Genomic DNA, 23,512 nt, shown 5'->3' on the forward strand with positions numbered 1-23,512 from the left:
GATTTGACTTTCATATATGAGTCTGTGAAGTATATATGTGGAAGCTGCCTGATTATTTAGGCAGTGTAACTAACCATTGCTGGTATGTTACACTGCCTAAATAATCTAAAGACATTTAGAATGTCTTTAAAGGTATTAAAGACATTCTAAATGCAGCTCTGTGGTTAAGACAGGATTCTCATGGATGCTAACACAGAAAAAAAAAAAAGCTTCTTTCTTCTGTGAAGAGAGGTTCTCTACCTGTGTGAAGTTTCACCCTGTTCAGTCTATTTGAGTTTTCTGTGTAGATTTTGTTTGTCTTCCTTTTGTGGATGTTCAACAGGATGTGTTTGAAATTAGTCTCAGGTTAAAAGTCATTACAGAATCGTAGAATGTTTTGCGTTGGAAGGAACCTTAAATTTTGTCTCACTCCAACTCACCTGCAGTGGGCAAGGATGCCACCCTCTAGATCAGGTTTCCTCAAGCCCCATCCAGCCTGGCCTTGAGCACTTCTTGGGATGGGGCATCCACAACCTCTCTGGGCAACCTGTTCTAACGTATCATCACCCTCACAGTCAAAATTACTCCCTAAAAATCTAATCTAAGTCTATCTTCTTTGAGTTTAAAATAAAACCAAACAAACCCTTCAAAACAGTCCCCTACAGCTTTTCTCCCAATGGTCAGAAGCCACAGAAGGTTGCAGTTTCAGAGGGTCAGCATTTGCTTACAAATGGCAGAAAAAAAGTTAGGGTGTCTGTAGTAAAGATGTTGCCTCCTTCCTGAAACTTTCTGTTCCTTAGTAAAGGAGACTGTGAAGAACAATGAAAACAGTAAGGACAGAGAAGTTGCTTTGAATGTGTGAGGGAAAGGGAGTAGTGTGGAGAAGCCACTAGTACCTGAGCATGGAGTGTAGGGTGCTGGATGCTCTCCCCAGTGTGTGTAAGAAACACGTGGGAGGTTATACCTGGGAGGGTAGGAGGAGAGAAGGAGGAACAGAGTTTACAGAGAGTCCATGTATTCCTCATTGTGAGCAACATCAGGGGTCAGCGTGCCTGGGGAAGAGCTGGCAAGGCATAGAAAGAGATCTTGAAAGAAGGGCCTGGCAGGAGACACGGTTTGCAAGAAGCAGCCAAGGTTCACAAGAGGGTTCTCCTGGTACATGGATAAGAGCCAGTGGAAAACAGTCCTTTCCAAGCTGCTACTACAGAATGAATTTTCAGGTAGAATGTTGAACCTGAAACTATCAAATAGGCTTTGGAGGGCATCTTCCACCAAAATGTCACACAGGAGAAAACACCCAAGCCTTTGATAAGCTTTGGTATCAGACCAGCCCTGTCAGCCTTGCCAGGAGTTGCTGGGCCATTTCCAGGTCTTGTGACATTTGAGCTGCTTCCAAAAGCACTGAGCCACAAGGTCCCTGTGATGCAATGAGATGCTTCCTGTTCACTAGAAGTAAATTTCTGGCTCTTACAGAGGAAGAGGCACCATTAATAATGTAGTTGTAGATGTCTTGAGAACACTGAAACTAGAAGTCAGATAAAAGTTCTTTTGTATTTATGTTATATTCATGTATATAAATATACATATATACAAAATGTTGTTATATACAAATTACATTATTTCTAACGTATCTTGTGATTTTTGCCTGTACTTGGATCATGATTTTTAAGTATGAAGTGCTGACAATACAAACATTCTTTACTTCGCTGCAGACGGGGCCTGAATCATGTAAGTCAACTGTCCTGAGGATTTTTCCAGTTTTTTTCTAAAGAAGAGAAAAATTTATATACAGACTGTTTACAAGGCATATCTTCATTAACTGCTACTTTTTTAGCGAGTGGATCCTTCCCTTAATATTTTAAAGCATTTTTCTTTGGACACAGACATCATTGTATAGGTTTGCTAGACTATAGCTTTCAGGATGGTCTTTTTCCTTGTTCCTTTCCATTGATGTCATGTTTGCTGTTCTTCCATTTTTGCCCCTCCTCAGGTTCTTATGGTTTTTCAGTACTGATTTTGTGTCCAGTATATTCATGTGCTACCTAAATGAATACCTTCAGATGTGTATTATCTTTTCTTGCCTACACTCATTATTAAAGAATGTATTTAAAGAAGGATGTCATCATCTCAGAATGTTCAATCTTTTCTTTATTTTTCTTGTCAGAGTAATCATAAAGAGGATTTCTTTACTTAGTGTTGTATAAACCTTCACAATATCATTTTCCTCATTAGGAGACAGACTGTGGTGCTCTTTTTAGTTTTATCACATAACATTTTCACACTGAGAAAACTCCCATTGACTATGCAGAATTATTAAAGGAACATAATACTACTCTGAATGGTGGAAATAGCTCTTTCATGCAAGTATTTATTTTTGCAAGATATATAAGTTCTTGAAAGTTGCAAAAGTTTTGCTGTAGTTCTACTGCCAGTTATGGAGACTTACACAGGAATGTCAGGGCAAAGATCTCTGGACTGTATTTTGTGGTACAAATGAGATAATCATGCTAGTTTCTAAATCATTCTTATAAGATTATTTTACCAGGATGAATTTTGAAAATCCATTTTGCGTTTGTCTGACACATCTATCTGGTGATTCTTAGCCTGTCTTTTACCTCTGACAGCGAATGTACATTAATAATTTCCTTTTATTCCAGTCAATTTAACATCTAGGATTCATCTATCAATTTTCTTTTTGATTCTTATCACTGAAACTTTGGTAGAGAAAGAGAATTCTGATGCATAAAAAGTGTCTGAATTGGGGAATCCAGTTTTATTCCAATTTTGAGTGCAAGCCTATCCCTACATCACATCCCAGGCCTGTCTCTCACAGGCAGCAAACCCTGGCAACTTGAGGCCTCCAACTTCAGGACAGTTGCCAGGCAGTTTTGCTGCAGTGTTGTCAAAACTGAATTGCTTTTACAGTCTGTCTGGATTTCAATGAATTGACTTTCACTTACAGAAAATGTCCTGTTGGGGGATTTTCAGCCTATGCTATTAATACTGGAAGGGAAAAATAGAAAATAAACAAAAGGCAATTTAACTCTCTGATGAGCAAAACTATTTGATTTCTCTTTAACTCTCTGATGAGCAAAAATATTTGATTTCATGACAGCACTTAGGGCAGACTTGCCTTAAGATACACATGCACTGGCAGAAAATGGGGCCCACTGGCTTTTATGAGGAGTTATGAAAATATTTTATAATTACTAAAAATTGTAGGAGCAAAATGGGTTTGGCCTAGTCTGACTTCTTGCTACATTTTTAGTCCACCTCTACGACCTTAAACTGTACAGGACTTCCTGGAGAACTAATGCTTAACTGAGGAGGAATTGACTGAATACCTCAGTATTTGTTATGTTTATAGCATACCAGAATATAATGCCCAGCTTTTGTTAGGTGGATGACGAATAGCTTGGAGAATGGGTAATTTATGACTTTACATTGGGTTTTGTTCCCCAGTTCATCTAGACAGAGTCTCCCAGTTGGGCTATGAGGAATGGGATTAAAGGGGGAGGAGGCTCTGCGTTTCACTCCACATCTTTCTGATGTTGTGGCTACCCAATAGCATTTTGATTTTTCGAACTACCTGGGGGTACCTGATGTGTTATGGATCATTGGGAATCAATTGAGTGAGATCAATAGAAGAGGGAGTCCTGCTGGCAATGCACGGGAGCGTGTGGTGGCTGCTGGGGGCTCAGAGGCTGGATTGTGCTGTAGGGTGTTGCAAGCGTGTGCAGTGCCGTCCATCACGCAGCGTGGTGGATGTTAACAATCATAATGTTGTTTACACGGTGCCCAAAGGGTGCCAGGTGCAACAAATGTAACTTCCCAGAGACCTCAAGGCGAATCTATTGGAGAGTGAAGTGTTGTGGGAGTGGAGGAAGAGAGAGAAAGAAGGAGAGGGGAAGAGAAACAAGCCAGAAGCCACAAAAATGACATAGAAAAAAAAATTTGCTTTTATTTCTCATGTGCACAAAAAGAGAAAAGAAAAGAGTCAAACAGAACTGAAGTGATGAGGAAAAGCCAAGAAGGGCTGCAGAAGCTTAGAATGGATGTGACCCTGCATCTGGCACTGGCCCCCTCCCTCCCTGGTCTCACATCTGGCTTAGCCTGGAGATCATCAGCAGAGCTGCTCCACAGTTACATTTGTTATCAGTTCTGTAATTATTGGTTTGGTCCCTCCTTCCTAGTTTGCAAGTTTACCACCATCCTGGGCTCAGCCAAGGAGCACTCTTGTGGGTATTTGTGGGTCCCTCAGAAGCCCTCACTCTCTCAGTGCCAAAGGGGGCAGCTCAGCAATGATTCTTATTTCTTTTTCTAGAGGGGTGCTTTTCCTTGGGGACAAAAGGGTAGAGTTTTTCCAACAGTTCAGCAAAACAAAAATTCCTTTAGGAAAATGTTAATAAGTATATATAAAATTATATTCAAGAGAAGAAAGAGGTGCAGGGCTTTTTGCTTTCCTTTTCTTGTTTAACATCCTCACATTTATGTTGTGATTAATTCCAAAGTCTTACTCTGAATTTGATTCATCACTACTGATGGGTAAGACAGCATGCAAACTTCTCCCTGTTTCCACAGCAGGGCTCATTGCCACCAACCCTCCCCAACAGATTTACAGGCCACAAGTGTCAGCTTTACTGCATCCACCTCATGCAATCCTCCCCACATCCCTTTGGGCCAAAGGGATGAGAGCTTCAGAGGGCAGGACTCAAAGGTACTGCCCAGTTTGGAATGCCATGGTCCCTGTTGTTTCCAGCCAAGCACAGCATTTGAGATTTTGTGAGATTCTTCCCCCATGATCGAGTAGAGATGGAGGAGACCCAGTCTCACAACATTTCTGCTTGGTCCATTAGCTAAACCAAACATAGCAACAGATTTAAGAATGACCTGAGGAAAAAGAAGTGAAGGGAGAGCTAAGGAAGAAGAATAAAGAAACAAAGAATGATTTGTGTGAAAAAGAAAAACAGAAATGTCATGGAAACATTAATTATTATTCACAATAATGCTTAAAATTTTGATATAATTTTCTATCCAGAATCTCAAAGCACTGAGCCAGTGCTAATTAATTCAGCTGTGCAATCCCCCTGTGAACTAGAAACTGTTGTTATTCCCATTTGACAGTGTTGGAATTGAGGTGTTTGGGGAAGTTGGAGTTGACAAAGGTTTTCTAGACCCACAAGGAGAACTAGGATGTTTAAGATCCCAGAAACCTGTTCTTAGATCAGTAATGCTCTTCTCTCCCTGGATAGAAAAGCGCATTGGGAATGAAAAATAATAAAAGAGAAATTGATTGGAAAGAGAGTATGAGAAAGAAATGTGAGAAAGGTAAAATTCAGCAGAATGGAGGAGAGGTTTGTGTTATAGGCTTCACTGGATTTTGCATAATGTTTTCTTCCTCCAATCCTTGTTCTTTTTCCTGTAACATTTTTAAAAGGAAAATAATTAAAACCCCCCACCTATAGCAAAGCAGCTGTTGGCCTGTTGAGGAAAGGGTCCTTACAAGGTTTGGCTGTTCCCTCAAGTTCTGGGTTTGTGCTGTGCTTTATTGAACACATTGTTTTGTTTTCAGTGAGCACAACGAGACTTGCACAGTACACACAGCGTGTTCCTTATCTACAGGATGAGACGAGGCTGTTTTAATAACTACCATGATGAAGATGGAGATGAACTTATATACAAGAGGAATTGCCTTCACATTACACACATTATCTTCCTACAAAGCAGCAATTGTTTTTTGCAAATAACATAATATTAAATAATTGGTAGAATTTTTGCGTTTCCTGCATAGTCCAGTCTAATGGAATCTAGATGAATATTGATGGTTTTCTTCTGCATAATATCACCACATAAATCCCCATGTCAGCTACTAGACTTGGGCTATAATACTGCTTTACAATGCATCCACCGACTGTAAATCAAAACAACCAACACAAGAAACTCTTTGGCAAATGTAATTCAGTACATTCGCATGAGGGTCTACAGATGGTGGTGGAAGAGGATTAGACTGCCCAGTCCTTTGCATAATTCTGCTTTTCTTTGTATTTTCCTGGTCAAACTACATGCTGTACTTATGAACTTTCCAGACCAATCCAATGCTTGGTGGAAATCCTCTTTTACCAGTGGAGTTAAACCAGCAATAGATTTGGCCTTCCAAGAGTCAAATCAAGCCAGCCATGAGTGAGACAACTAAATTCTGCTTTCAGACTCTAGCTCATGTCCGCAAGTTTAGTGAAACACCATTAGAAAAATAAGCATTTCTGAGCTTCTGGCTTCTCTCAACCTGGGCCCTGGGCTGCAGGTGGCCAAGTGTGAGTTGTGACACTCCTTTTCTCTAGCTTCCTCAGGAGCTTCTCTTCGCTGATTCTGGGGTTTCTTGCCTGTGCACTACCTCCTGAGTGAATCTGTATGGTGCACAAGTAGAGCAGAGGTTGTACTGAGAGGCTAAAAGAGAGACCATTCTAACAGGGTTCAGCATCTATCTGGTGTCTGTGAAGGAAAACAGAAGGAGTGGTGAAAGCATTTGTTTAGAAATTGAACAGAATTTTCTTCTCTCACAGAGTAAGATCAGACAACAGGCCAAATTCTGGTTGTGGTGATAGTGTAATCACTCCGCTATATGAAGCAGGTTACTCAGAGGTAAGATGTGCAGAATGACACTTTTAATAGATCAGAAGTTACCTCTTGGATTTTATTCTGTACAGGAACAGATTTTAGCTCTATATCTTCTATGTAAATGTCCCCCCAAACACCCTTATTCATTTGGGCACCCCATTAAAGAAGACACAGACCTATAATCAGCTAAAGCCATGCAGCGGCTGAAAAAGTTAAGTAAAAGGGGCCTTTGGGATCAACACAGCTGTTTACTGAAGGTGGATTTCATACATACAAGTTAAACTTGGAGACAGAATACCAAGTCCACTACCACATCTCCTCAGAGGCTTGGAACTTTGGATTTTATACATGATGTTGGCTGTAGAGATTGCTCCACTGTTCACTTTTATGCCCTTTGGGGGTTTTATTCTCAATCCTGTCTTTGTCCATGGACAATAGCCCATGAGTTTTATCTGAAACCTCTCTAAAACAACAAGGATCTACTTTGGCAGACTTGGTGCCCTGGGGACAGGCTATAGCTGCCTTCATGTTTTCTTTGAGTAATTTTGAGGAAGTGTCAGTGCAAGAAACAGTTTATGAGTTTGCTGACAATACAGGATAATAAGCATTTCTGTTGACATTCAGCCTTTGCAGAACAGTGTTTGTCCGTCAGTTGTGAACCAAAATGAGCAGAGAATCCCTTGAGAATCATCAGGTGAGCATTTGGGATAAGGGGTAGATATTAGGGTGCACAATACAGGATTGAAGATGAAAAGATGGGACTGTATATTGGGTCTGGCTGGTAGGATGCAAGCATATGGATTTGAATGGAGGCCTATAAATTAGTAGGTGTATGAGCAGATGGGTGGGGAATCAAAGGGGGGGCCCATATAGCAGGGCTGTAATGGTTAGAAAATTAGGTGTTGGGCACAGATAATGGCATGGTTGTCACCAGCAGTGGAGATCTGGAGAATGGGTGTTGGGCATATCTAAAATTGCAAAAGTTGGGATGCGGGTGAATTGAAGTCATCACAGGTACAGAGTTTAAGGTAAAAGGACTGAAGGCTAAGGACTAGGGAACCAAGCAATTATCCCAGCCAATCCTGAATTTGTCCATCTCAGTCTCAGCTGTCCAGAGGGCAATCAGATGGGCCCACATGAAGCCCCACACTTTCCACCACTCAGCGCAGTGAGAGCGCAGCTGGGCTTGTTTTCTTTGTTTGCCAACCAGTGACATGGAAAACGTTTGTTGCCTCAGAGTGCTTTTTTTTTTTGTCGACTGATGCATTTGGTAACTTTGTCAGATGTGACTTGTCCATACTGCTCCCCAGAGACAGGATTTGGGAAAGGAGGGGGAGGAGGAGGCGACCGGGTGGAGCTGGCATCCAATCCTCTCCAATACCATCATCCCATTGTAGTGCAAAACAGAAAGGAAACAAAACCCTAGAGTGAAAGAGGAGCATCAAACGTCAGAGGAACTCTGTCTGCCATTCAGGTGGTGGGGAGGGATGGGACTTGGAGTTTTATTTTTGTAGGGTTTTTTAATTATTATTTTGGTTTTTTTGTTGGTTTTGTTTGCTTGGGTTTTTTAGAAAATTGGGGATTTTTTTGTTCCTTTTTACAGACCTTCATGACAAAGCATAAAAACACAGTTATATTTATATATCTATTTATATATTTCTTCATTTCGTTGGTTTGTTTGTAAATGTTGCTCCATCCTCCTGTCTGAGCTGATTGTGTGTCACAGAAATTGTGGGTGTATGTGTGAGGTTCCTCCCAACTCTGGCCTGCAAAGTCACCACCCGTGAGGTGCAGCCAACTCTGGGGGAATCCATGCTGGAAAGTGGGGATGAGGTGCACAGAGAACCCCTCATGGGGTGCAGATCTTTACTTGGTCCTTTCTTCATTTGCCAGATGGGCCAGGTGCTGCCATCTTTGCTCTAGCCAGACTGTTCCCTCTGTCCAGGGAAAGAGGGTGAGCATCACAGGTTACATAAAGAGTCCACCACAGAAGAGTATATCTTTGGGGAACAGTGTTTCACAAGCGGCATTCTCCCCTGCTTCCCTGGCCCTTACCACTCCCAGAAAGGGGTCCTGTAAGGCAATGGTTGCCAGCTGCATTGCTTCCCAGTGCCCCTGGAGTCCTGGAAGCTGAGGGGACTTGGCATGGCTGAGCTTTACCCAGAGGTGTTGGAGGGCTCCTGCAGGGGAAGCCACTTGGCGCAGGCTGTTTCCGCGGGGGCAGGGGGCAGGGGGAATGAAGGGGTCTCAGTCTCGTGTGGTGAGTGCTCGGTCCGGCGCCTTCGTGGCGAAGAGGAAGGAACTGGACTGTGGGGAGGAACGGAGAAGGTCTCTTCACCCTTCCCAGGGATGGAGGGAGGTGATCAGACAGGTACAATGTGGAGGCCTAAGCTGTCGCCCTGCAGTTTCATGTGGTTTCCATGGTAACTAGTGGCGGTCATAGGCAGCGGCAGCAGTGGGAGGTGCGGAGCCCCGGGATGTGGCACTATAATAATAAGGGGAACCTGAAAGTTAACACAGGAGAAGAATGGACTGGTTGAAAGGACAAACAGTAAACAAAAAAAAACCAAAACGAAACAAAAAACAGAAACAATCAAACTAAGAAAAGAAATTAAGGACAACTGAAAACAAAAAGAAAGGTAGAAAGAAAGAAAAGCAAAAGAACCAAAAGAAGAACTTGGAGACTGAGCTCCTAATGTGATTAGCGAAAGGCAGTAAGTGGAAGCCAACTGAGGGCCATACTTCAGTCGATAGATGCTATGGTGGCCTCTGGATAGGACACCCCTCTACGGGAAGGAGATATTTTTGCATCCTCTGACAATCAATGAATAAGCCCACAAGCATTTGTGCAGGTTTTGGCTGGGGTAGAGTTAGTTTTCTCCACAGTGGCTGGTAAGGGGCTGTGTTTTGGATTTGTGCTGAGCACAGGGTTGATAGTACAGAGATGTTTTTGCTATTGCTGAGCAGGGCTCACATAGAGCCAAGGCTTTTTTGCTTCTCCTGCTGCCACACCAGTGAGGAGTCTGAGGATGCATGGGAAGGAAAGAGAGACAGCTGGGACAGATGACCTGAACTGGCCAAAGGGATATTCCAGACCAGAAAATATCCTGGTCACTCTGTGAAAGCGGGGAAGGAAGGAGGAAGGAGAGATGTTTGGAGTGACACTGTCTGTCTTCCCAAGTAACCATTGTGCATAATGGGGCTCTGCTCTCCTGGAGATGCCTTCCCATGGGAAGGAGTGAATTCATTCCTTGTTTTGCTTTGCTTGTGTGTGTGGCTTTTGCTTTTAAACTGTCTCAGCCCAGGAATATTCTAGTTTTTATCCTTCCAATTCTCTCCCTGATCCTCCTGGTGGGAGAGTGAATGGGTGGCTGCATGGGGCTTGGCTAATGCCTGGGGCTAAGCCACAACAAACACTGCAGCACGATATGGCACACCTCATCCATAGCCACAAAGAAAGTGTCAGGGCCAGATGTTCTGAGTGCACCTGACAAAGTGACTTTAAAACCAGTAGGGGAGAAAAGAAACAAAATTACAGTATTTTATTAATTGGGATTGGGGTCACAATTGGCATGGAAGCTCTTTAGATGGTTATTGAATGTGTGTTACATAGTGATTGATTATTAAGATCACATTTACTGAATTTTAATGGCACTGGAATAAAATGTGCGTCTATTATCCAGTTGTTAAACCTCAGTAAATACATAGGTAATAATCACAACTGATTTATTTTACATATAGTAAATATCTTCCTATTCCCCTGCAAAGAAATGTTGTATTGGAAGCTAATGTCTTATAGGAATTTTTTTCCCTTCTGAAAAAACCCTTGACTATTTCTGAGCATATCAGTGACTGGAGATGGATATATATCCCTGCATGGGAACTCTACTGACTATTATAAATCTTGTGATGCAGCCTGTCTCCTGCTCTAGACATTAGTCCAACTTTGTCCAGTAGGAAGAAATTCTATGGGATTTAAAGATTTCCTAGGAATTGGCTCTGGATTTAGCCTGGGAGAGGAGTGAAACCTTATCTGAATTTTTAACCAGGCCTTGAAAGTATGCTGGTTGTGGCTTAAGAGTAGCAGAACCTAAATTTACCTTTTGATATAATTTGTTGATGTAAGTGTGGATGCAGCCCATGGAGAAGCCAGAGCCAGAACTCGAGTTCTGAACTGTCTCATGAAAGAGGAATCCACTTCAGAACTGGTACAAAATATGCATGAGGTATATACCCATGTCAAACTGGACTGGAGAGTGAGGAAAAAGGCCTCTCACCTGCCCACATACTTGAAACCCCTCTTCAGAAACAAACAAACAAACAACCCAAAGAGAACAAAGAAAAGAAAACAAAGAGACAAACAGAAGGAGCACGAGGCTGGGGGCGTGCTGTGGGAAAGAGGTACTCACTTAGTAATGCAGGGTTGCTGAACCGCCAGGCCTCATTGTAGGTCGTGTACTGAGGGTGGCTGTAGGGATTCCCTGAGAACTCGCTCCCTGGAAGAAACCAAGGAAGGTGTGAAATGCAGTAAGCAATAAAGATTAATGTCTGCTGTTCCATCAGACCAGCGTTCATGCTGAATCCATTTGCCAGCAGGAAAACTGGAGCATGTAGCTTCCTTGTCTAACTGGAACTCTTCCCTTCAAGGCACTGCTGTGCCTGTTCAGTGCAAAGTTGCTTACCCATACCATTAAGCATCACAAAATTGACATCTTCACAATCAAGAAGTCAGTTCAAATTCAATAATACAAATAAATTATTTAAGTGGGGTGGCTTTTTTCCTTTTTTTTTTCATTGCCTTCTGTCTTCCAATTCTTAAGCTGCGGTAGGACTGCATATGCAAGTTTTTATGCACTTAATTATCAGCTTTCTTATCAATAACATTGAAGGTTCTCCAGTAGCATCGAGACAGCAGGCATGGAAGGTTAATGGGACAAGCTCACAAGAAAGTCTTTGGAGCTAGCAGTGCTGTTGAGAGCAATATGTATTTTTTTTTTTTATTAGGGTACTGAGGGTGATGGCATAATTGTGAAGAAGAGTATCATTCATTTTTGGAAATGCTCTGAGTTGGCTGTGCTTAGATACAAAACAAAATGGAAAACACATGAATCACTTTCTTTCTTACTCTGGATGATGGTATTAGTCAGAAAAGTGATTCATACATGATTAACCTCTCTTTTATGCTTAGTTAGTGAATTATAGAGAAAGCTTCCTGCATTCTAGCTCTGGAAAATGTTTTTCTAATGATTAGCACTTTAGGTACTGTGCTGAATCTGAAAGACAAGTTGTGCTACAGCTCCCCTTTTCACATTAGGAAAATGGGCCCAAACCAAAATACTTCCAAATTTTGTGACCTAGTAATGCTCTGCACCAAGATCTGAATGGTGCAGAGTCTTCTAAAACATTCAGTTTTATTGTGCAGAAGGAGTTGAGTCTCCCTGTTTCTTAGAAGGCTGTGCAGGGTATTTGGTAACTGAAGGGGTCTGGTGCTGCATTCAAAATAACAAATCTCCAAACTTAAACATATATGCTTCTATTATGGAAAATCATGACATGATCTGATCATAAGCTCAATTTAATGTAGTATCAACAAACTGTGGACAATTAAGGCCATCTGAAAGGCCTTATGTGCTTAGAATACTGTAGGTATTAGCTTCTGGTCTGCCTGAAGGCAGAGGTGGAATTGTTCAAACAGAAGTGTTTGAGAAGCACCTGGCAGTTCCTGCTAGATAGCACGGAAGAGGAAAAGAAGGTAATGCAAGATGGGATGGATGCCTGTGATACAATTACCAAAGAATGTCAATTAATTATGACATAATCTCTGCAAATCTCCTCTCACTGGAGTATTAAAGCCAAAACCACAGATTCTCAGATGGTGGAAATTAAGTCTGTTCAAGTTAGGGGATTTGCACTGCTTTAAACTTGAAGAGGATCTTTCCAGCAAGGTTTTTAGAGGTACTCAGGGTGATAACCAACGTACTCAGTGCAAAATTGAGTATGAATCAAACGAAATAATAATCCAAAGATATTTTAGTCACAGGAGCATTTAGTTTCAGTATAAAACCTCATTTTGTGTGAGAGATCTTGCTAACTACTGTTTTAGTGATGATAACTCAGCATAATTCCATAGCTAGAAACATCCTGCATGGAAAATTGGCAACTAGCTAGGAAGGAATAGGTGAAACCTGTGAAGATGACCGTGCAATGCACAGTCCAGATTTTTCTCTTCTGAATTGACTTATCTCTGGAGTACACTGGAATTGGTTTGCTTCCCAAAGAAGGAGAAAAAAACTATCCTTATGAGAATTTCTGCTTTTGAAGTGTTTCATATGACATAACTTTACTATATGGAGAGAAATTGTTCTGATATTTCAAGACTTTTCTCTCACTCCCTGCTGAGTTGACACACTAAACTGTTTATAGTGTTGCTAAAGCATGGGTTAAGCACAGGAGAAAGAGCCACAGCTATGGAGCGTGGGGAGGAGGGAGGGCAGCCACTGGAAACAGTGTTTATTGACGAGGAGTGAAAGCATGCATGCAGCAGGATAATGAGCTTTTGAGCTCAACTGTGACCAAGAGGAACTGAGCTATCGCCTTCCCCGATCACTAATGAAACAAGTGTAATTTCCTCATCAACATTGGATTCTGTTTAACGACTCCCTGCCGCTGCCGTCCCCAGCCCTCTGCAGGCTCTGCACTGCCCTGTGTAAACTTCAGTTCCTGCAGTGGATGCTGACTGCACTAAAACAGTTTGCAGAAACTTGATGTCCTTTTTGGGAAAGAGGAAGAATTGAGACAGGAATCAAAGGTATTCTGTTACCTTTGTGGGAAACTTCTCTCAGATGTGTAGGTTAAGTGTAGCCCAATACCTGATTCATCTGTCTGTGAGTGACTAACCCCTGCTTTTCCAAGTGTGTGCTCAGGACCACTGGCCTTCGTCCATGTTTACAGCCTGGGACCTGAAGTTACAGGAAGGGCAAATGCAGGGATATGTATCTTGTCATCTGCATAATCCTCAGAGACATTTGCATTTGTTGGCCATGCTGCAGGAATGCAGTGCTACAGGAGACAAGGTTTTCTCTAGACTATGTGAGTAGAAGTCTAGTGAAAGGTTGTCATGGGTAGAAAATAGCAGCTTTGATTAGTACTGGTTAAGCAATCTTCTCAGAAACAGTTTTCCATTGGAAAATGCTGTCTCATTGAAATGGAAATGTCTTGCTAAAGCTTGTCAGCTTCAATAGAGTTTTGGAAAGAAAAGTTCTGAAGTTATTGCAAATTGAAACAAAGTGTTATGTTTCAACTTTCTTGTTTTGTTTCATTTTGCCTTTCTTATTTAATTTAATTTCCTTTCAGTTCTTTCATTATTTTAATATGCCTTGACATCTAGAACATGTTGATGTTATTGAAATGTTTCATCCTGATATTTGCAAACTGAACTGTTGCAGGGTTCTGACTCCTCATACCAATGCAAGATGAAAGCAAATATCAAGGAATCAGAATTTGGAATGGGTTAGAAATCTGATTTCTGAACAGTTGTGTGTTTAGCTCTGCACCTTTGTAAAAAGAGGACAGAGCCTCTTTCCTATGTTTTCTCACATCTGAACAATAGGTTTTTTTGCATGTTAGTGGCTTTCTTAAAGATACTTCCTGAGTAGTCATCTTGCTGGCTTCTTGTTTCCAGTGTAGTTAAAGCACTGGCTTCTGAACTTTCTTGGCCTGAGGGCACATAACAAACCATTGGCATCATTGTATTGGATTGTTCAAACTGGGCTCCTAACAGAGGCTGCAAGTCAGCACAGAGGATTGATCTCAGGAGGCCTGCATTCTGTGCAATCTGTGCTCAGGGAATCTTTACTAACACTATTTCTTGGCATCTGTATTTAAATCTTAATGGTTTAGTCTTCTAATACAGAAATGATGAGGCATGAAGTGAGCCTAGCAGGTGGCAGGCTCAGAAAAAATAAGGAATATAGTTTTCACAAAATATGTAGTTTAGCTATAGAACTTTTTGCAAAAGATTTCTGTGCATGTTAAAGGCTTATATGGGCTCAGGAGACATTTTTTACATTTGTAGATGGAAAACCTATCAAGGGTTTAATATTAAATAGAAAGATGTCTGGCTTAAAAAATTTCTTAGCTGCAACATGGAGGCTTGGAGATATTTCAAGAAAGTACCAATACATACTTGCTCTACTTTTACACCCTTCCCCATATTTCCCCTGTTGGCCCCTGACACAAAGTAGTGGCTGCAGAGGTCTGCAGAGTGACCCATTAAAGGAAAATCTTCTGTTTCTTCCCAGGAAGCCTCTTTATCTCCATCTTGTTGGCTTCAGTCACACTAGAAAACAGGAAGAAAAGGGCTTCCTGGCTGGGTCTGACCAGTGGGGTATGACTGAAACAGCCAGAACCTGATGCTCTGTTGAAATATGCAGTAACTACTGCAGGATGCTCAAGCAGGCCACTGGAAAAACTCCCTCTGATTAAATGTTGACATCAGATTTAATGTGAAGATATCCATTTGACCAGAATAGGTTTTTTTAACTTTGAAGTATAACTTAACTTTTTTTTTCTGTATAATTCTATTCATTTTGTTTTGGGGAATATTTCTGGGTTGCCTTTTTTTTGGGGACACTACTATCTTATATGCAGCCTCCACATTAAGGAGCTGAAATACCTTATTCTTGGATAAGTGACCCCTGATATTAGTGGTCTCAAAAATTATGTCCCAGTTTAGGAGTCAGTATCATCCTTGTAATGATGACACTAAACTTACATAGTAATCACTGAACGGTTTCTACTCAAAGAGCCAGCTATTTTGATATTATTAATAATTTCCATATGCTGTGACCTCTTATAAGTTTTGACCAGAAATGATCTAAATATTGTCAACTGATTTTACCTACTGTTACTGGGCGGAGTTGTGTGTGGGGTGTTAATTGATCTTATGTTGTCTTAGTGCATGTCTGATTCTGGATAATGAATCCTTCCTGAATAATTTAGTGTAGGACATCCCTAAAATTTGCCCCCGGAATAGGTTGCCCAGAGTAGTTGTGGATACCCAGTCCCTGAAAGTGTTTAAGGTCAGGCTGGATGGGGCTTTGCATATCCCCTAAAGATGTCCACCGATGACAGGGTGGTTGGAACTAGGTGACCTTTAAGGTCCCTTTCAACTCAGGCAGTTCTATGATTTGTCACTTTAAGATGTTAAGACTTTGACCTGAAAACATTTCCTAAGAGTTATATTTTCACTGTCCTCACTGATGTTAATGTTCATTTAGCTATCTGTTCTGAGGTCTGGGTCAGAGTTAAGTTAGGCTTTCCACTCATAAGGCCTGGCAAATCATATGATAGTTTAAGAGCTTTCTGTCCTCAACTTGTTGCTGCTTTAGTTCTGGACTCATCCCTTCAGAAGCAGAGGCTGCAGAATGGCTGTGTACCTGCCCCTTAATCACACAACTCACAGCCATGGGCCATGAAAAGCAGAAATCAGTGGCAGATGAGTTCTGAGTTTGGAACTACCATGTCTGAGAAAAATCCTGCCTCTTCATTTATCTACTGGGGACAACTGTCATCAGAGGAGAGTGGGTAATAGAGCCTGAGGTAATAAACTCCTCAATTGTCCTAGAGTAAATGGTTCTCTCTTCTTCTGAAAGAGTGGGAGAATCCAAATGCTGAGATAAGGTATTTCTCCAAAGCATTGGGTATCAAAGAAAGTTTGTCTTTGGATGTAGGATTAGGTTGGTAATTTCCTGGACTGGAGGCACTATTTTACAAACAGGAGGTGGTTAAGTAGTTGGTTGCTAAGAGTGAATAGTTAGTTTCTCATGAAATGATGTTAATAATTTCTGAATTCTTAGTAAGTTTAGGCTATATAGACAGTAGGTCTTCAAATACTGTAGGTATTAAATTGCCATTGATAATTTTCATCTTGATGGCCCTGGATTTAGACAAAAGGTGAGTTGTCACCCTTAGTTAGTGGATAGGTGAGTGTCTTGAGCCAGGAGCAGTACATAATAATCTGCATGGGTCATTGGAAAATAATTACATTAGTTAATGAATACTAGGGTTAATTAATTACCAATTAATAACCACAGGTTATAGCTAGCTAGCTGCCCATAGCAGCAGTGAATCAGTTACTAGGGAGAAAGAGATACATTACAAAAAGGGTTAGCTACATTGGTTATAGGCTCCTGATGGTTTCTTTATAAAAGAATAGCTCTTCATGTCAGCAAAGCAATAGCCAAGCCAGCTGTGAAAGCTCTCACAATGCTGGTAAGCGTTCAGACATGTGTGCACCATTACTGAGGGCTGGCAGCTGACTTACCAGGAACCATTCCTGCAAGAGTTGATGTTGGGTAGCTGCCTTGTCCAGTTGGGGGAACATGGGGTGGGTAGCCAGGCAAGGTGGTGCTTGCCATATCACGACCTGAAAAGAGAGAGAATCAGGACAGGTGATCAATACAGATAAGATCTTTCAATATTGATTTGGTATCATCTCTTGTCCCACTGTCACATGACTTGATAGGCAACTGCTGCACAGCCTTCTCTTACATGAGTTCTGTCTGCTCACTGAAAATTTTGGGTGAAGATTGGGGCACTTTTGATCTCCCACTGTAAGGATGGATGTAAAAACTTAGCTTTGATGAGGCTCAAAAGAATTTGGTTTGATTTTGGATCTATTTTAACTAAATCAAAATGGCCTTGATCTGCACAGAGAGTGGCAGCATATTCATTGCCAGAGTAGCTGAGGTCCTGTCTATATGCAGTGGATGCGGTTCCAAAACTGTGGTGATGTTGCTTTAGGGCATGATCAATGTGCAAGGCACTGGGAAGTGATCCAAGAGTTTTCTGTGCCTGTCTCTCTTCCCACCTTTGTAATTCACCTGCATATGGTTTTAGGCAAGTCACTTTACCTCTCTGTGCTTCTTTTTGTGCTGCAAACTCTTTGGTGCAAGAGCACACTTTTAGTACATTTGCACAGTGCTTAACATGAGACCAATAATGGTTGGACTCCTTCCAGATGTTGGTGTACTATATGTAATAATAGGATCATGCAAATTAGTTTGAGTCTCACTTCATTTTTATCGCAGGTACAAGTGTTTTTGTTTATAATACTTTAAGTTGTGATAACTTTTCATCACCAAAGAAGCAGAGAGGGGTGTGGATTTGGTGTATGATTGTAGATTATTTTTCCTCTCTAGGAAGTGCAGCTGGGGGTTTCTTGGTTGATGCCAGAGGCATTTCCTCATTTGGACTGGTTAGCCTGAAAATGGGCCAGCCAGAAGGGCATTTGCTGTTAGTGCTTATTGCATTTAAATGAACTAAAATAATCTCAGAAGCTGCTGGGAGTTTCAAGCCAAAGCAAAACAAAACAAACAAAGAAAAATAAAACAAAACAAAAAGCTAAATAAATTAAGATAATCTTTCCCCCACAGCTGCTGAGAGATTTACAGCTCAACCTCCAGCACTGCCTACTGAGATGTCAGCCTGTTCCAGGCATCAAAAGCCTTTCACATTCCCTAGGTGAACTATAGCTCACCAAGAAGTTTGTGCTATTATTCTTTTGTTAAATTTTGTCTCTCCTGGCAAGAGTCTGATTCACCTTTAGGAGTGTCAGGCTAAGTAAAGCCCATTAACACCACTGGAGTCACAGGAACCATGCTGGGATATGCCAATGAAAGAAGAAGTGTTTGGTTAGCTCTACTACCGGCAGAATGATAACTGATAAAAGCAGGCCCTGGAACAAGCATGAACCTTGGCTAGGGAATCAGAAATAATTAACAGTTACAAGGCAAAGCAAAAACTAATAAGCATGGAACATTAACCTGAAGGGAGGAAGTTTCTCTGGGATGAGGTAGGCTAAACCAGTGCCATTGCTTTCACAGTTTTGAGTAAGGATTACTGAGGTGATTTACTCAAGAAAACAGAAATGCAAGTTCATTCTTTTTTCCAGAAGAGGTTCCCTATCAGTGGCTGAAGGGCATAGTTTATGTCCTCTTAGACAACCGCTAAGCCATTTTCCAGCCACTCCCCAATACTGATAAAAATAAATACATAATGTATCAGGGATTAATATTCTACACTCTTTTACTCTTTTATCGCCATCATTCCTTTAGTGACTTGTTGCTGTATGTTAAACTGTATGAATAACACCTAGTAGATATAGTCATATTTTTCTCACTTTGGTTTAAGGCAAGAAACTTTTATGCTTAAAAATCTTGTTCTTTTAGTTTCATTTATTGACTAACCTGAGAAATAACAAGTGATGAGTGAGAAAACAGTGTCACTGAAAAGTTAGAGATAACATTATCTAGCTGCAGGCAAAATTAATTCATTTTGACACTTTCATTCAGGTGGGATCACATATACACTCACTCTGCTACTTGATGTGTGCACATATGCCCTGTGTTTTTATTCAGACATGAGCACACAGAGGTTGATGTTCAAAACTGAGCATGGAAAATTTGTTGGGAAGTGATCATTTGTCAGAATCCCAGTCTTGAAAAAGAAGATAACAAACAAGTACTGTATCAGTAACATCAGTAAGACTCCCACAGAGAAACTCCTCAAATGCTGTTACATGCAAACAGGCCCCTTCCATAACCTTCTCTCATTACAAACAGGTAGACAGGATTATTAAATTCTTGTACTGCAGGGCTATGGCAAAGCTAGCTCATAACATGCTTCCAACTGCAGCCATTCTTCTTCCTGCAAGAACTTTCTGAGTGAGGAACAGCACTTGAATCACTGTGACACTGCGCTTTTGAACATTTTTGTTCCAAGTCTAATTCCTTCTAAGAGTCTTAAGGCATGTGCCTCTCAAGAAACAAAGAGCCTTCTAGGCTAGAAGATGGTCATATATAACAGTATCCCCAGATAGATCTCTACTTTGAAGCCATTTCTTGGCTTAGGAAGTGTCCAGAACTCAGAGGCTCCTACTGGCTGCAGTAAGGTAGGACCAAGATGGTCTTATGAACACAAGCCTTCTTACTTGCTGTTTTCGTACATGGAGGTTTAGAAATGGAAATCTGACATGACAAGACAAAGGAAGGATATTAAGTCAAAAGAGAAAAATAATATAGGAACATGAAGAAGGCAGAAGTAAGAAACACGTTTCTTGAGTGTTAGGAAGAAGATAGTTTCTTGAGTATTAGTGTGGTCTGCACTAAGTCTTATCTTTTCGGAAAAAGCCCAGATTACATTGTTTGAAAAATAGTCAGTGGTCACCCAAGACGATACCCACTATTTCACCCAAGTCACCCCTGAGATTCTGCAGCAATGTTGCTTCTGTCACCTTGCTCAGGAGTTTCCCTTAGTACCTACCTGAAACTTGACCTTCCTCCTCATCTTTCCCTCCTGCCTGCTGCTCATAAATGCTGCCATCTTCTGCAACCTATTTCTTCACTTCTGCTTTTCCCTTAAGGGCCACCTGCTCTTCCCTTAAAGGCTACCTCAGCTCTGTATTCCTTTGGCTGTAAAACACAGTCTTTCACCCATCCTTCCTGCTCTTGACATTCAGACATGATGCTGGGTTTCTTAACTGCTTGATCTGCTGTGTGAAGGCACCAGCTCACATTGACACTCCCAAATCAGGTGACTCAAACACTGCTCACAGCACAGCTATGGCAGTGCTCACCACCTGCCCGTGTCTATTTGACTTAGTATCTGCAACCCGTGCTGAACAACCCAGGCAGGCCTAGAGCTGGCTGGAATCTTCACGCTGCTGTCATCTGCCTCGGGCTAGCACACTGTATTGTGCCTGCAGTACATGCCTACTCATGGCTATTGAGTCAACACTGGATTTTGCTGTATGAATGTTTCTATGCTAAGTCCCAAACCCAATCCAATTGGGACACCCAGTCACTTCTAGGTAGTTACAGCTTCTTTTCCCATTTTATTTTAAAAAGAAGGACAGGCATGAAAACTTTTTGATTTTTCATGGAGCTGAGAACATACACTGCAGATGCAGACCTGGCGCATGGTTGCTCTGGTTCCCACTTGCACTCAAAGAGCTTGCAGCATTTACTTGCCTCCCCATCAGATGAAACTGAACCCCTTGCCTACAGCATCCCCGCTCAGTTTGTGGCCAAGGCCGGTTACCTGCTATCAGAGGCTGGCTGCTGGACTGCCCAAAGTGGGCACCATGATGAAGGAAGGCACTGTAGCAAGGCGTGGACGCATCGTCTGAAAGGGCCATGTGGAAGGGCTGAAGATCAGCCTGCCCAGAGCCGACCGGCGTGGTGGGGGTGAAAGGGGTGAGAGAGGCTCCATGAGGCTCTTGCTTTATACTGAGGGGAGAGGAGAGGTTTTCTGTGGTAGGGTAAGGGATGGACACAGACAGACAAAGGGAACAGGGGAAGGAAGAGGAGGGTGGGGAAGGGAGGAGAGGAAGAACAAAATGGGTAAATGAAAATGGAGTGGTTAAAATCTACAGGGAAATTAATTTTAAAACAAAAATAAAAATAAAAAGGCTAGGAGTAGAGCAGAGGAGCCAGTGCTGAGACAACAGCAGTAAATGTGCCTGGGGGCTAGGCTCAGACTGCAGGAATGCCTCCCCAGAGCAGCAGGAGATGAGGGGAATGGAGTGCAGTGGCAGAGGGGAGGAATGGGAGGCAAGAAGAGAAGGAGGTGAGGGAGGGAACATGCAGGAGAGGGAGGACAGGAACAAGCATAGGATTGGGAAGAAGAATGCTCTGAAGCTTTTGTGCTCCCTTTCCTGCTGCTTTTTTTTTTGCTGGCCAAAGGCATATGAAGATGCTACGCTTACACAGTTTGGGTCCAAGGAATTGCACCACTTTTTCTCTTCAAACTCAAGATTACCTTCCTCAGGAGAGTAGCCTTGCTATAAGCATCTATTAAACCGATTGCTGGGTGTAATGGCCAAAGCTTCTCTACCCAAATTTCATAAAAGCTTGACAAAAATGGTATAGCTGGAGTTTGAGGTTAAAATACAAATGGAACTGTGCAATTAATAGGTGGATAGACAGATGGATCAATCAATTGATCTTGTTCACAGTGGCACATTTTGGAGATTTAATCATAAAAACAGTCAAGACTGACTCTGATTGTTCCCAGAGTGTAGTTTTGCCAGATAGATACCTTGACAGAGAGACATAATGGAAGAGAGGAAATGTAGGGGATTTGTAAAAGATCTAATTTTCATTGTTGTTTGCATTGGGCCTCCATTTCTGATCCTTTGTCACTGTTCCTAACTTGGCTGCCGAGTAGGATGTTTGGGAATTGAAGAACTCTGTGACCTAAAGCATGAGTACTCCAGAACACCCACTGCTGTTGGGTCAGTAGTAATAGAGTCATGTATTTGGACACCTGAAAGCAAAGCATGGATGATATGAATCAGATCCAATCCAAATTATCTACCAAAGCATCCGCTGTGATGGCAACTATTGCCAATGGCCTATGAAATAATTTAGTTCTGGTGGTTTTGATTTATACAGAGAAATAGAAATGTGACATATAATTAGGACATAAATCTGACTTCATTAATATAGACCTGGCTTAATTAACTTTAGGCACCTTGTTGTGAGGCTGTAGTGCTCACCTAGACAATAAAGGGCTGGGCAATTTCTCTCTGTGAATGCTGTTTACCCTGAGATATTTGTTTCCTAAAGATTTGCTTCCTGGCAAAAATGATAGTTTGCCATCTGTGTTCTACTCCAAGTACTTCTAACATGGGTGGCCAGCAAAGGTCTCTCATCACCAAGATTTCTTTGCAGCAAAGACATACGCTCATGTTTCAATTAGTTAGGAAGGATCAGTCCTGGCCAAGAGGGATACACTTCGTCCTCACTTAGTTTACTAAGTCAAGTCACTGGTACGCTAAGTGAGCATCATCATTTCTTTTCCCTTTTTGGTACAAAGCTCTGTTTGCCAAGGACCTTTTGTGGAGGATATGGGGAACGGAACTTGGAGTATCTGGATTTTATTTTACAGGATTTTATTTTATTTTAATTAAAGTCCCCAGAATAGGCAGCCCATCAGCACCCAGCTTCTGCCTTACAACCATACACTGTCCTACTTGTCCCACTAGTGAGCCTTCACGTGCCAGAGCCAGTCTCTGTAGATCAAGAACCCCCCCAAGCTATTTTGCTCCTGTATCCTCTGTTCTCTGCAAGGCAAGGAATGCACAGATTTACTTTCAGACCAAAGAGGCAGAGTCACCACCAGCATTCTGGGAGTGCTTGAAGCCTTTATCCAAATAATGTTGATACAAGATAATTTGGATGACTAGACCTATCTGCAGGCAGAGGTCCAAAAGTTCCCTGGGCTTTCACAGGCTGCGAGTAAAGGGGTATTTTTCAAGGAAGTCATTTGACAGTGATACGTAAATAAACTGGGGACACTTCAGTCCTAGGCATTTTCCACACTCTTATTTCAACTCTTTTTATTATACAAGAGACAACAGGTGTGGGGAACTGCTGAGGAGGAAAGGGCAGAGAATAAGGTGGACATGGAAGCATGGGTGGGCAGAAGCAAGAGGTGCTATGGGCAGGGGTTAATCCTGTTTGCACAGCCCCCAGGCACGTTGGGTTTCCTAGTCCCTCCCCTGCTTTATTTCTCTTTTAAAGCATGGAATTTTCAGCTATAATCCTTCCTAAACCGCAGCATTTTTCAGGCGCTCTGTGTAAGTGAAACCATAATCTCTGGTAAAACAGACCGCTTAAGCTGCTGTAGCATTAGGCCAATCTGATCCAGCCCCTGGATTTCCGCTCTGCCCAGCCACCACAGAGAGGATTTCAGCCTGAAAGACTGTGTAAAGCCCTTGCAATGGGAATAACAGTGCTAGGCCTTGCCTTGCAAAGCTGGGAAGGGTTAAGGGACCAGGAGCTATTTGTCCCAATGTTGTGAGGCTGTTAAAACCCCTGTCAGACTCACAGCGGAGATGAGCCCAGCCCTCTCT

General features: G+C 41.9%; 1 protein-coding gene and 1 long non-coding RNA gene across 9 annotated transcripts in view; one reads left to right on the forward strand and one right to left on the reverse strand.

Moving 5' to 3' along the window:
- LOC102064449 (uncharacterized) overlaps positions 1–23,512 on the forward strand; it is a 178,843-nt gene that overhangs the window by 96,395 nt on the left and 58,936 nt on the right. The window lies entirely within an intron of this gene.
- PAX2 (paired box 2) overlaps positions 8,070–23,512 on the reverse strand; it is an 84,075-nt gene continuing 68,632 nt past the window's right edge. For 2 of the 8 annotated variants that reach the window (XM_074544879.1, XM_074544878.1), the window contains exons 8-11: positions 20,695–20,904; positions 16,919–17,020; positions 11,004–11,090; positions 8,070–9,079 (exon numbers count right to left, since the gene is read on the reverse strand). In XM_074544879.1, the coding sequence (XP_074400980.1) occupies positions 8,958–9,079; positions 11,004–11,090; positions 16,919–17,020; positions 20,695–20,904 (521 nt within the window). In that variant the 3' untranslated portion in view covers positions 8,070–8,957. Of the gene's footprint in view, positions 9,099–11,003; positions 11,091–16,918; positions 17,021–20,694; positions 20,905–23,512 lie in introns of those variants that run through there. The other 6 variants (XM_074544885.1, XM_074544880.1, XM_074544883.1 and 3 more) reach the window with 4 other exon arrangements.

This window comes from Zonotrichia albicollis, chromosome 7, assembly GCF_047830755.1.
Source record: "Zonotrichia albicollis isolate bZonAlb1 chromosome 7, bZonAlb1.hap1, whole genome shotgun sequence".
NCBI lineage: Eukaryota > Metazoa > Chordata > Aves > Passeriformes > Passerellidae > Zonotrichia > Zonotrichia albicollis.